The 14,593-nt window shown below is 37.8% G+C and overlaps 1 protein-coding gene across 1 annotated transcript in view; it reads left to right on the forward strand.

Moving 5' to 3' along the window:
- Positions 1–14,593, forward strand: part of SPAG1 (sperm associated antigen 1) — a 501,191-nt gene that overhangs the window by 432,966 nt on the left and 53,632 nt on the right. The window contains exon 15 of the mRNA XM_053715918.1: positions 2,344–2,485. Coding sequence (XP_053571893.1) covers positions 2,344–2,485 — 142 coding nt within the window. The remainder of the gene's footprint in view (positions 1–2,343; positions 2,486–14,593) is intronic.

Below are 14,593 nucleotides of genomic sequence, written 5' to 3' on the forward strand. Positions count from 1 at the left end.
TATGTATGTGTGTGTGTGTGTGTGTGTATATGTATGTATATATATATATATATAATGAAGAAGATATACCAGCTGTTGCAAGGGAGTTAATATTTAGGATCGGTATCGGAGGGCTCCAAAAGTACTATAAGTCCTCTAGTGCAAGGGAGTTCAATATAATTACATAAAGAAAACAAGAAAAAGAAAAAACTGATCCCTTATCCAGCACAAACCCATAGTCCAAAGTAAAAAACAACCATAGGGTAGTGGATCAATGAAAGGCACAAAACAACAAAGAACAGTTGCAAATCAACTTAGTTATTAAACCACAAAAAAATATACCTGTGGATAAATGGTTAGAATACAAAATATGACACCATCAAAAAACAAATTCCGATAACACAATTTAACTCTCTGCAGAACTCCAAAGTGATACAATTCACGAGTTCATATTGATGTATCATTCTTCGCATGATGATACATCAAGGCATCATAACAGAGTCTATTGCAGAAATTGGAAATGATGCGTGGTCAAGCAAAAAGGAAAGCCAAGCAAAGCAAGCTGGTAAATGTAATGCTTGGAAGTTAGTCAGCACTGTTAGGTTGTTTAATTAGCAAAACAGAAATGCAGACAGGGAGTTAAGTAGTAGCGGTCCCAGGTTAATCCCACCTAAATGCCAGTACAAATAGAATGTCCTCCTAGAATGGAAATCATATCCCCAGCTCACCAGACCTCAAACAAGGTGTACACTTCCTGAGTTGTAGATATGTGGCTTCGTCCGTCGCAGGAGTGACAAAGATAAACTTCACTGCTTATCTGGATTGACTAGCAGCACCTCCTCAGCTTCTGGGTCTATTCCATTCACCGGACCAAGTACTTTAGCAAAGTATGACATACAGGGAAACAAATATGGACCAAACAAACAGTCCACGCTCACGGAGCTCCTGTGGGCGTGGTTAACTTGCTACACGTGTTTCACCCATTCCGTATTGCTATGGGCTTTGTCAGGCATGTGATTCTTCTGTGTAATGATACGCCTTTTTATGTCATGCCAGGTGAAATATTAACTCTTTAGGTGTCTAAATATTTTTTACAGATTCAAAATACAATAATATGCCATACATATATACATAGAGAATGCAATGGCTGGCCTCAGGGAGGAGAATATTTAATAATCAAATTAAGGAAAATAAAACAGAAACCAAAAAGAGAATGATTATTAAAACATCAGATTAGTTACATCAAACTTTCATTGAAAATCGCATCAAATGTATCACCCCAATATTAGAAACTAAGGAACAATTTAAACTAGTCTAAACAGTAAATCAAAAGAGGTATTCTCATTGGTATATTTTGCAGACTTACAAATAAGTATCATGCATAAGATTTGTATACAGGTTAATAATTGTAAAACCTATACAGATAGCAATAAAATAGCATACATTCCATGTCTATATTGCATAATATCACTAAACTGGTTCCAGACCACGATTCCTTATACATCCATTCTGACGGGTTAGCCATTTTAAATAGGGAAGGATAATTTATTTACAGGAAAGGGGCATAATTAAGTTCTTCGTTTAGGCCCCCTGGTTGTACTGTATCTAGATTAAATATCCATTTACATTCTTCTCTCAGGAGGGCTTTATCCCAATCTCCGCCCCTTTCACTAATGCTCACTTTTTCAACACCCATAAAACGTAGGTCCTTAACTTCACTGTTGTGAAAATCAAGAAAGTGGCGTGCTATGCCACTGGTTTTAATCCTTTTTTCAGGATATCTCTTCTATGTTCCTTCATTCTCTCTTTGAGCTTTGAGGTTTTCCCAACCTATTGTCTGGGGCAAGAGCATGAAAGGACATAGATAATCCCTACACTTTTACAGGTGATATAACCTTTAATCTTATGAGAGACACCCTTTGTATACTCAATCTTGCTTCCTCTTAACAACTGCTTACACATTTTGCATTTATTATACTGGAAGCAACCATTTTTGTTTATATATATATATATATATATATATATATATATATATATATATATATATATATATATATAAAAATAATATGCATATGCATTTTGTGATTGGCTAATGGTTGTCACATGATACAGGGGGAGAGAAAATGTGAAATTTGCCAGAAAATATTCTACTGCTTATTTAAAATTCAAAGTAAGTGCTATTGCATTGTCTTATTATTGTGTACTTTCCAATTATTCAACTCGACTGTATTTAGTGGTCCTGTATTCTGAAAACTGTATTCTAAAGTTAGTCAGCTATTTATTTTAGCAAACAATTGAACTAATTTTGTTTTCCTTTCTGAATGTTGTAAAATAAATATGTACACTGTAAACTCCTTTTTATAGGTGAAACAGCCCTGGAAACATTTTTGTCTCTAAAAAAGAAAGGAAATGACTATGTGCAGAAAGGTCAATACAGTGAGGCTGTGAAACAGTATACTGAATGCCTGAAGATAAATTCTGAAGAATGTGCCTTGTACACTAATCGGTAAGAGAAAAAAAGAGCAGGAACCATACAGATTACTTTATTACTTATACCAAGTATGTTTGTTCATCTAACAGCTGTATAAGCCACCCTCAGGATAGTATTATCTGCCTCAAATTATGTAGTGTGAAGTCAGCGTTGTGTCAACAGGCCATGTTACCAATGCTATTTGTCTACAAACATTTAAACGTTTCTTTAACCATACAGGTGTCAGGAAAGGTACAGCTTTAATGAGTATTTCTGTGCTGCAGCCTCAAGTTAAAGGATCATGAAACCCCAAAATTTTTCTTTCATTATTCTGATGAAGAATATAATTTCTTTCCTAAGATATGGAGAGTCCACAACGTCATTCAATTACTAGTCGGAATATCACTCCTGGCCAGCAGGAGGAGGCAAAGAGCACCATAGCAAAGCTGTTAAGTATCACTCCCCTACCCATAATCCCCAGTCATTCTCTTTGCCTCGGTCAATGGAGGAGGTGAAGTTTGGTGTCTGAAGTAATGAATTCCTTTTTTTGAATACTTTTCCCTGCAAGCAGGGATTTGGGGTTTAGCTGAGTCTACGTTAATCTCTGTAGTAGAGTAGTGGTTGCTTTTAAGCAATTAGGAAGTTGTGAGGTAGTCCTTGCTCTGTTTCCTAACACATTGCTGCCCTAGCTATAGAAAGTCAGAGTTGGCTACTCTGTTCTTCCTTTTTTCTACAGGTCTATGTAAGGAGAATGTGTCCTTTCACACCTTGTGAGCTGTCGTCCTGTCTGACAGTTGGATTGCAGGTAAGTGCTTTTGTCTTCTAGGTATTGGAGACTTGCAGTTTAAGAATTTATTGCTGCAATTTTTTGGGGGGACATTTTTATATCCTTTAGTGGGATATTTGACAGGTTGCAGGCACTGGTGACTTAGAGACTAAGGCTTAATAGGGGCTTTTTATGTTTAGCCTTTATTTTTATTCTTTGTTTGCTTATATATGGGGGCATGTTTTGTGCACAAGTATAGGGCTTGCAGCTTCAGTCACTGCTTTTAAATAACTTTTGTGGTGTTTGACAGTGAATATGCCGTTCTGACTGTTTTCTAATTGTGGGCGTGTTTATGTTACTGCTCTATTTTTAGCTGTTGCCGGGTTTTTTATTTGAAGTGCGCACTTTGCATTCATCTGCGCTGTTGTTGTTGGCGGATGGTCATGTGACTCACTCTTCCGCTTCAGATCTTTAAGCGGAGCGGCGTCTTTGTTTTTCCGGCATTGTTGATTCTGCTTACGAGTGAGGAGGTGCTGTGTTCGGTTCTCCTTGCTGTATTTGGATTTCAGGGGTCATGTAGGGCATCCCAGTATATCTGGGGTGTAGAGGTAGCCTGATTCTGTTATTGTTGGTTACTTTTGTAGAGTTTTTTTCTTGCTGTTAAATTTACGTTCTTCTTAAAGTGACAGTACTCAAAAAAAAAAAATTCTAAATTATTTTTTCTTGGAAGAATGTTTTATATACAATTTAGATATGGATCAAGAATCCCTTACTTGTGATAGATGCCTGTTATGCCTTGATGCACAGAGTGCTTTACCTATGCAATTCTGTATTACTTGCTTAGATAAAGCTTTGCAAAATAAAGATAAGTTGTTGCCCTCTGAGCCCAATAAAGTCTCTCAGAATGATGCTGTTCAGGCAATGCCACAGTTTTCTCCTCAAATGTCCCAAGCCTTATTGCCATCACATGCAGTGCCTTGCGGTTCCTCTCAACCTCCTGGAGGAGTATATTTGCCTGCAAGTTTGCTGCGGTGTCTGCAGCATTATCTGTTTTTCCTGTATTGGGAAAACGCAAGAGGAAAACTATACATTTGTCAAATAGTAAGGTATCTGTTTCAGCTGATAAGCAGGTCTGATGGGGATGTTTCCTTGGCAGCCTCTGAGGGTGAAATCTCAGATTCAGACAGTGTAAATCCTTTGCCTGATACTGAAGAAGTTAATTTCAGATTTACACTTGAACACCTTCGTGTATTGTTAATGGAGGTATTGGCTACTTTGGACGACTCCGATTCATCTGTCGTCAACCCTAAGAAATCTAGTAAACTTAATAAATACTATGATGTTCCTTCCTTTGTGGAAGTGTTCCCTGTTCCAGACCGTGTGACGGCGATTATTTCACAGGAATGGGAGAAGCCAGGGAGACCATTTTCCCCTTCTCCTGTCTTTTAAAAGATGTTTCCTGTTGCTAATTCCATTAAAGATTCATGGTGCACGGTGCCTGAGATAGAAGGGGCTATTTCTACTCTGGCTAAGAGAACTACTATCCCTATAGAGGATAGTTGCTCTTTTAAGGATCCCATTAGTAAGAAGCTGGAGGCTTATTTGAAAAGGATGTATGTTTATCAAGGTCTTTAATGGCAACCTGCAGTTTGTATTTCCACAGTAGCAAGTGCAGCATCTTATTGGTGCAATGCTTTGTCTGAATCTATTTTAGAAGAGACTCCTTTGGAGGAAATCCAAAATAGGATTAAGGCTCTTAAATTAGCCAATTCTTTTATTTCTGATGCTAACATGCAAGTTAATAGACTGAAAGTCTGATTTCTCTGTTCTTTTATTACTTTTCTTTATTTATACCATCTCAGCATACAATTTCAAGGCAATTCAAAAAAAGCAAAAATACATTGTGGTAAGTAATATTAATATAGCCCAAAAAAGGGAGAACAGATAGTATCATAAAAGGATTTACCATTTTCATTATTATTAATGCATAAATAAATATACTGCGTTATTTCTAAATATTGTTATTATTAGTTATGTACCTTATTTTTCCAGTAATAATACAATTAGCAGTATTTATAGTTCTCACTATTTGGTGCTATTGTATAAATTGTATACTGCCTGGCAATTTTCTAAATAAACTAAAATAAACACAAAACAAAAACAAAATTTTTTTTTATTTTAAACCGCCTTCCCCCTCCCTCTCTTGCTGATATTAAGCAGGGTATTCTTTATTTGCAATGGCCAGCTCAAGATAGGTAGTACCCCTAAAAGGTTTAATTAATTGCTTCTATATTTCTTCGGGGAAACTCATAATTACACTCTTTCATTTATTAAAAAAAACTTTGACTTGGGACTCTGAATCCTCTAAAGTATCAAATTGCTCCAATATTAATTGGTTTTTACGTTTCTGGATAAATTCCTCTAAACTTGGGGTTTTGCTCGATTTCCAGTATTTCAATATCAGAAGTCTTCCTGTTATAATTATCATATTTAGCTGACAAGTATTTTTAAACAGAATTTCTCCAACATAGGTGTGTCCGGTCCACGGCGTCATCCTTACTTGTGGGATATTCTCTTCCCCAACAGGAAATGGCAAAGAGCCCAGCAAAGCTGGTCACATGATCCCTCCTAGGCTCCGCCTACCCCAGTCATTCTCTTTGCCGTTGTACAGGCAACATCTCCACGGAGATGGCTTAGAGTTTTTTAGTGTTTAGAGGGAACGTTCAGACCAATCTTAGATCTCAAGATCTTAAACAAGTTTCTCAAGGTTCCATCGTTCAAGATGGAAACCATTCGAACTATTCTTCCTTCCATCCAGGAAGGTCAATTCATGACCACGGTGGATTTAAAGGATGCGTATCTACATATTCCTATCCACAAGGAACATCATCGGTTCCTAAGGTTTGCATTCCTGGACAAACATTACCAGTTCGTGGCGCTTCCTTTCGGATTAGCCACTGCTCCAAGGATTTTCACAAAGGTACTAGGGTCCCTTCTAGCGGTGCTAAGACCAAGGGGCATTGCAGTAGTACCTTACCTGGACGACATTCTGATTCAAGCGTCGTCCCTTCCTCAAGCAAAGGCTCACACGGACATCGTCCTGGCCTTTCTCAGATCTCACGGCTGGAAAGTGAACGTGGAAAAGAGTTCTCTATCCCCGTCAACAAGGGTTCCCTTCTTGGGAACAATTATAGACTCCTTAGAAATGAGGATTTTTCTAACAGAGGCCAGAAAAACAAAACTTCTAGACTCTTGTCGGATACTTCATTCCGTTCCTCTTCCTTCCATAGCTCAGTGCATGGAAGTGATCGGGTTGATGGTAGCGGCAATGGACATAGTTCCTTTTGCGCGCATTCATCTAAGACCATTACAACTGTGCATGCTCAGTCAGTGGAATGGGGACTATACAGACTTGTCTCCAAAGATACAAGTAAATCAGAGGACCAGAGACTCACTCCGTTGGTGGCTGTCCCTGGACAACCTGTCACAAGGGATGACATTCCGCAGACCAGAGTGGGTCATTGTCACGACCGACGCCAGTCTGATGGGCTGGGGCGCGGTCTGGGGATCCCTGAAAGCTCAGGGTCTTTGGTCTCGGGAAGAATCTCTTCTACCGATAAATATTCTGGAACTGAGAGCGATATTCAATGCTCTCAAGGCTTGGCCTCAGCTAGTGAGGACCAAGTTCATACGGTTTCAATCAGACAACATGACGACTGTTGCGTACATCAACCATCAGGGGGGAACAAGGAGTTCCCTAGCGATGGAAGAAGTGACCAAAATCATTCTATGGGCGGAGTCTCACTCCTGCCACCTGTCTGCTATCCACATCCCAGGAGTGGAAAATTGGGAAGCGGATTTTCTGAGTCGTCAGACATTGCATCCGGGGGAGTGGGAACTCCATCCGGAAATCTTTGCCCTAGTCACTCAGCTGTGGGGCATTCCAGACATGGATCTAATGGCCTCTCGTCAGAACTTCAAAGTTCCCTGCTACGGGTCCAGATCCAGGGATCCCAAGGCGGCTCTAGTGGATGCACTAGTAGCACCTTGGACCTTCAAACTAGCTTATGTGTTCCCGCCGTTTCCTCTCATCCCCAGGCTGGTAGCCAGGATCAATCAGGAGAGGGCGTCGGTGATCTTGATAGCTCCTGCGTGGCCACGCAGGACTTGGTATGCAGATCTGGTGAATATGTCATCGGCTCCACCTTGGAAGCTACCTTTGAGACGAGACCTTCTTGTTCAGGGTCCGTTCGAACATCCGAATCTGGTTTCACTCCAGCTGACTGCTTGGAGATTGAACGCTTGATTTTATCGAAGCGAGGATTCTCAGATTCCGTTATCGATACTCTTGTTCAGGCCAGAAAGCCTGTAACTCGAAAGATTTACCACAAGATTTGGAAAAAATATATCTGTTGGTGTGAATCTAAAGGATTCCCTTGGGACAAGGTTAAGATTCCTAGGATTCTATCCTTCCTTCAAGAAGGATTGGAAAAAGGATTATCTGCAAGTTCCCTGAAGGGACAGATTTCCGCCTTGTCGGTGTTACTTCACAAAAAGCTGGCAGCTGTGCCAGATGTTCAAGCCTTTGTTCAGGCTCTGGTTAGAATCAAGCCTGTTTACAAACCTTTGACTCCTCCTTGGAGTCTCAATTTAGTTCTTTCAGTTCTTCAGGGGGTTCCGTTTGAACCCTTGCATTCCGTTGATATTAAATTATTATCTTGGAAAGTTTTGTTTTTGGTTGCAATTTCTTCTGCTAGAAGAGTTTCAGAATTATCTGCTCTGCAGTGTTCTCCTCCTTATCTGGTGTTCCATGCAGATAAGGTGGTTTTGCGTACTAAACCTGGTTTTCTTCCGAAAGTTGTTTCTAACAAAAACATTAACCAGGAGATTATCGTCCCTTCTCTGTGTCCGAAACCAGTTTCAAAGAAGGAACGTTTGTTGCACAATTTGGATGTTGTTCGCGCTCTAAAATTCTATTTAGATGCTACAAAGGATTTTAGACAAACATCTTCCTTGTTTGTTGTTTATTCCGGTAAAAGGAGAGGTCAAAAAGCAACTTCTACCTCTCTCTCTTTTTGGATTAAAAGCATCATCAGATTGGCTTACGAGACTGCCGGACGGCAGCCTCCCGAAAGAATCACAGCTCATTCCACTAGGGCTGTGGCTTCCACATGGGCCTTCAAGAACGAGGCTTCTGTTGATCAGATATGTAGGGCAGCGACTTGGTCTTCACTGCACACTTTTACCAAATTTTACAAGTTTGATACTTTTGCTTCTTCTGAGGCTATTTTTGGGAGAAAGGTTTTGCAAGCCGTGGTGCCTTCCATTTAGGTGACCTGATTTGCTCCCTCCCTTCATCCGTGTCCTAAAGCTTTGGTATTGGTTCCCACAAGTAAGGATGACGCCGTGGACCGGACACACCTATGTTGGAGAAAACAGAATTTATGTTTACCTGATAAATTACTTTCTCCAACGGTGTGTCCGGTCCACGGCCCGCCCTGGTTTTTTTAATCAGGTCTGATATTTTATTTTCTTTAACTACAGTCACCACGGTACCATATGGTTTCTCCTATGCAAATATTCCTCCTTAACGTCGGTCGAATGACTGGGGTAGGCGGAGCCTAGGAGGGATCATGTGACCAGCTTTGCTGGGCTCTTTGCCATTTCCTGTTGGGGAAGAGAATATCCCACAAGTAAGGATGACGCCGTGGACCGGACACACCGTTGGAGAAAGTAATTTATCAGGTAAACATAAATTCTGTTTTTTTCCTGCCTAATAAGAAAAAAAATATATTTATCGGAAAGTTGGATATTGCTGTGGTTAATTTTATTAACCCAGTTAGTTATTTTATACCAATTTTTATTTTTATTTTGGGACAGTTCCAGAAGCAATGATCTAGGTCTACATTTATAGACTTGCATTTCTGGCAGCGAGCCAGTGTTTTATCCCATCTAGCCTTCACCTGCGGTGTAACATATACTCTGTTCACAATCTTAGTATGTCTTTCTCTCCAGGAGGAGGAAATTGTTGCTTTATCTATTAGTTTAAAGCTTTTCTGTATTCTTTCTGGTGGGACCTGCCAAATATCTGCTAGTCTTTGCAGGTTATCATATCCGTAGGGGGTGATAACTGCTTTATATATAGCTGAAATATTGTACTTGCCTGCCTTAAAAAGGGCCATAATAGGTTCTAATTTCTCCCATGACTCCATCCCTATATTGTTCTGCAGAATCTCTTGAATGTAATGCCTTATCTGTAAGAAAGCGTAAAATTCTCTATTTGTTATGTCAAATTCTTGCTTGATTTTAGTAAAGGTTTTACATACCCCCAGGTCTTCATCTATCAATTGGTATACCTTTTTAATTCCTCTCATAGCCCAAGCTTTAAAGATTTTGGAATCTAATGCTGGAATAAAGTTGGGGTTTCCAATAATAGGTAAATATTTAGAGAATGATAGTGTAATACCTAATATTCTAAGTATTTTCTGCCATGCCAGAATCACCATTTGTATTGCAGGAAATTGTCTAATTTTATAGGGACTTTTATCGATAGAAGTATGAAGAAGAGCAGTAAGAGAGAGTAAATGCATTAAAATTTCCTCCAGAGGGAGTACTGCATAATAATCAGCTCTCACTAACCAGTCTATCGCAATCTTTCCAATACAAGCTAAGTTATACGTTTCTATGTCAGGTAGTGCAAGTCCTCCTTCCAGTCTAAAAATATATATATTTTTTTTTTGTATGCAATTGCCCTTCTTTTCTTTCCCCATAAAAATTGTATACATACCTGCTTAAATGCATTAAGATCTTGCTTTTTAATCAGAAGTGTCAAATTTTGCATTAAGTAGAGTAGTTTAGGGAATAACAACATTTTTAATAAATTGATTTTGCCAGTTAAAGTTAACTTGAATTTAGCCCATTTTTCCATATCATGTTTTATTTTAAGAAAAATTGGAGGATAATTAAAGTCATATCATTCTTTAAAATTTAGCGATAATTTAATACCTAAATATGTAAAGAATTATTTTGCTTCATTAAAAGGAGAAGATTTAAGGGAATATTTATTTTTACTTAGCCAATAGATTTCTGTTTTGGAAGAGTTAACTTTGTAGCCTAAGAAGGCCCCAAAGTCTTGAAGAATTTGAGTTAATATTGGTATATTTGCTTTTGTATTAGTCAGTAGTACTAATAAATCATCCGCATATACCAATGTAGTTATCTTCCTTTTACCCAAATTGATCCCATCCAGCTCTTTCCGTAGCTGTATAGCAAGGGGCTCTAAGGCCAAGTTAAACAAATAGGGAGATAGTGGACAGCCCTGCCTTGACCCCTTATGCAAAGAAAAATAGTCTGAAAGGATATCATTCACAATAATAGCGGCTGTAGATATATCATACGTTGAACAAATAAAATGCAAGAAAGGACCTTCGACCCCATACTATTTTAATGCTGTATGCAAGTGATCCCAAGTAATGGGGTCAAAGGCCTTCTCTGCGTCAATTGACACTATTGCTGCATCTGTCGTTGTTTAATCTTTCTTTTCTGATTGGGTTTGAAACAGATTTAATAATAGTTGAAGTTTACGTAGGTTACGAGTAGAGTTTCTGCCTGGCATGAAACCAACTTGATCCTTATGGATCAATGAACCAATAATGAATTTGAATCTGTGTGCTATGATAGACATGAGAATTTTATAATCACTATTTAGAAGCGAGATCGGTCTATAGTAACCAATCTCTTCTGTTTTTTTTTTTTTTTTTTAAGTATCAGAGCTATAAGTGATGCAGCAAAATACTTTGAACATGGGATGCTGTTAATAAAATACTGATTAAATAAAGATACTAATAATGGTGCAATATTCTCAGAGAGAATCTTATATAGTTCCGCTGGAATCTGATCTGGGCCTGAAGCCTTATTAGAAGGTAATTTCTTAATGGCATTAGTTACCTCTAGAAGTGTTATAGGAAGGTTTAGCTCATCTAGCCTAACCCTGTCTAACCATGGAACCTGAATTCTCCCCCAGAAATCATTTTTAGCTTGCGTATTTATTGAGGTTTCAGCATATAATTCCTGATAAAAAGAGAATATATAATTCTTAAAGGCACAGTACACTGTAAAATTGTTTTTATATGAATGTATTTTCAATGACTTGTTATACCAGCTGCAGAGAATAAAATTTACGAGAAATTGCATTTTAAGGTTTATTCGTGTATATGAAGTAGCTGGTTTTGTGATTTTTAACCACAGCCTATTACAATGGGTTGAGCTTCAGGTAATATCAGATCTCATTATGTTATCACTTTCATGTACACAGACTTGCTTCCTTATCTTATATTTGTCTAGAAAACTAAAGCTCAATACTTAGAGAGAACAATGGAACATGATCATTTTATTACTTAACTATCATGCCCCCCACTAAGAGTGTAATCTCTTCTGCTGGCTGTGTTTACTTAGGCTATTTAATAGAGTATACTCCAGTATAGAAACTTTCAGTATAGGTTGGGAAACCACAGGCTAAATCAGCTATTTCAAATGCCAAAATATGGGTAATGTAGCTAAGTCTAAACGATTTAAAACACTCCAGCAGGTAAAATGAATCATTGAGAACAATTTAAAGGGGAGAAAAATTTTGGGTGAACTGTCCCTTTAAGTTCTTCAATATTAGTAATTCGACCTGTTAAGGTCTTTAAAGACTCGATCATAGTCCTCTTTTTTTTTTATTTGGTTAATTTTGCTAAGTATCTCCCTGCTTTACCCCCACGCCTAAAGAAAAAGAACCTCTTCCTGAGATCCTCTTGTGCGAGCGTTTGTGCTAAAAATAATTCCCTTTCCTTTTTAACTCTGTGGTATATATCCGATAGCTCCCTAGATGGGTCACTAGTATAAGAATTATATATGTTCCGTAATTGGCAGGCAAGCTCCAAATCCCTAGACATGCTTTTGCTCTTTTGTGTAACCAGATAGGCTTTAATCTCGCCCCTTATCTCTTCCTTGAAGGTCTCCCATAGAGTTTCTGCTTTAATCCCTGGTGTAGAATTAATCTGCATAAAATCTATCCATTTTAATTTTAACCATGTCTTAAATTGGGTATTTGACGTAAGATATCGGGGGGGGGGGGGGGAACCTGCTGAAGTTGGCCACATGTGAGTCCCGTAATCGAAGGTTCAACGTAAGAATTGCATGATCTGAAATAATTATTTCTTGTATGTCAGACTTGATGTCTAAACTGAGCATTTTCTCATTGACTAAAAAATAATCTATTCTGGACATCGTTTGATATGACCGGGACTCACATGAAAACCTCCTCAGATCAGGGTTCTGAATCCGCCAGATATCTTTGACATGTAATAAGTTGCATAAATCTTTAAGCAATTTAGCTTCTTGTTTACTATTCCTGTTTATTGAAGGCTTCAATCTATCTAATGTAGGATATCTAGCTAAATTAAAATCCCCTGCAATAATCAAATTCTCTGTAAGACTAGGTAATAACTTAGCCTGCAGATTTGCCCAAAAAAAAGTTTATCTATTTTATTAGGGCTGTAGACATTGCAACGTGTATGAGACATCCCTGCTATTTCAAGCTGAATAATAAAATACCTTTCTTCTGGATCTACCTCTGTTCTTATAATTTTATATTGGAGTTTTTTATGAAAGAGGAATGCAACTCCCTTTTTCCTGCTTGCGCAGGGTGTGCCCACAACTTCCCCTACCCAGTCATTTTTAAGTTTCTTCAATTCGAGGTCAGACAAATGTGTTTCTTTAAGAAGCGCAATGTCCGTTTTATGCCTCTTTAATTGTGCTAAAATCTTTTTGCGCTTCTGTGGTGAGGAGATCCTCCCCTACATTCCAGGAAGCAAAATTAATTATATTAATCATTGTATAGTATCAAAGTAAATATGTGGGCTATGAAGGAAAGAGGGGGAGACGAGAAGCACGGAGGAAGGGAGAGAGAAAAAATATATATAAAATACCAAATTTTGGACAATATCAGCATCTTTAACCGGTATGTGATCCAAAAATAATAAACCCTAATAGTCCCTAAAGCCATATCTGTTATAGAATAATGAAAGAGTGAAGGAATGAAAAAAGTAGGGATGCACCGAAATTTCGGCCGCAGAAAGTTTCGGCCGAAAATGGCATTTTTGGCTATTTCGGTTTTCGTTTTTTTTCCCTGTTATTTTCGGTAAAATTATTGTGTGGCATGTTTCAAATGTGATGCTAGCCTAGAGCTGCTGTTTAAGTTTATAAGTACTTGACTTACTGTTCTACATATGAGTTTTCTAGGACTATACTTTATTTGGATAATTGGTAAAAAAAACTGTTAAATATGATTCTGTTACATAGAACTAAATGAAGAATAATACATTATATTAATATTTATAATTGTTTTAAGTAAGGATGCACCAAAATTTTGGTCGCAGAAACATTTTGGCCGAAAATGGCATTTTTTGCCTGTTTTTTTTTTTTTTTTTTTTTTTTCTTGGTAAAATTATTGTGTAGCATATTATTGTTTTAAGATATTTTTGTCCAATTTTAGTGTGTTACTTTCAATAAAAGTGTGGGCTTTTTGTATTGGCTCTAATTATGCAAAAATAAATAATTTGAAAAAATACATTTTCGGTATCAGTTTCGGTTTTCGGCCAAGTGCATCCCGGATTTTCGGATTCTGTTTCGGTCCAGAATTTCCATTTTGGTGCATCACTAAAAAAAAGTTATATTAGCGGTTTTACCTAATATACTATCAAATAGAAATAGCCTTATTTTTTGCAAATTCCCTCACTTCATCAGGACCATTCAAAATCTTATGTTCAGCCTCTGTCAATATCTTAACTTTTTTGCAGGATATACATGCATATAACTGTGTCTTTTATGCCTGCCTGGATTAATTTTGTGCATAAGGGAGTTATTTCTCTACGTTTTTGAGACGTTTAAACTGAAAAATCCTGAAACATCAAAATAGATTTGCCTTCCATCGTAAATGGGGCCTTTTGTCTGTAGTGTTGCATAGTTTTAATCTTGTCCTGAAATTTAAGAAACCTAGCTATAACCGGTCTAACCTTAATTGTTCCATTTGGCAATATTTTTAGTGGTCGATGTGCTCTTTCAACTGCCAGTGGTAATACATTAGCTACTATGCCTAAATTCTGGGGAATTATTAAGGAAATAATGTGCAACAAATCTTGATATTCATCTGTCTCAGGTATTCCCAGGAATCTAATATTGTTGCGTCGCGCTCGATCTTCTAATTCATTTAATTTATATTGTAAACTTTCTATTTGTATGCTTTGGTCCTTACTTATTTGGTCCTGAGCTATCCTTGCGTCTTCTAAATCAGAAATACGTTGTTCTGCCTCGTTTAGTCTCACTGTAAACTGTTT

This window comes from Bombina bombina, chromosome 5, assembly GCF_027579735.1.
Source record: "Bombina bombina isolate aBomBom1 chromosome 5, aBomBom1.pri, whole genome shotgun sequence".
Lineage (NCBI taxonomy): Eukaryota > Metazoa > Chordata > Amphibia > Anura > Bombinatoridae > Bombina > Bombina bombina.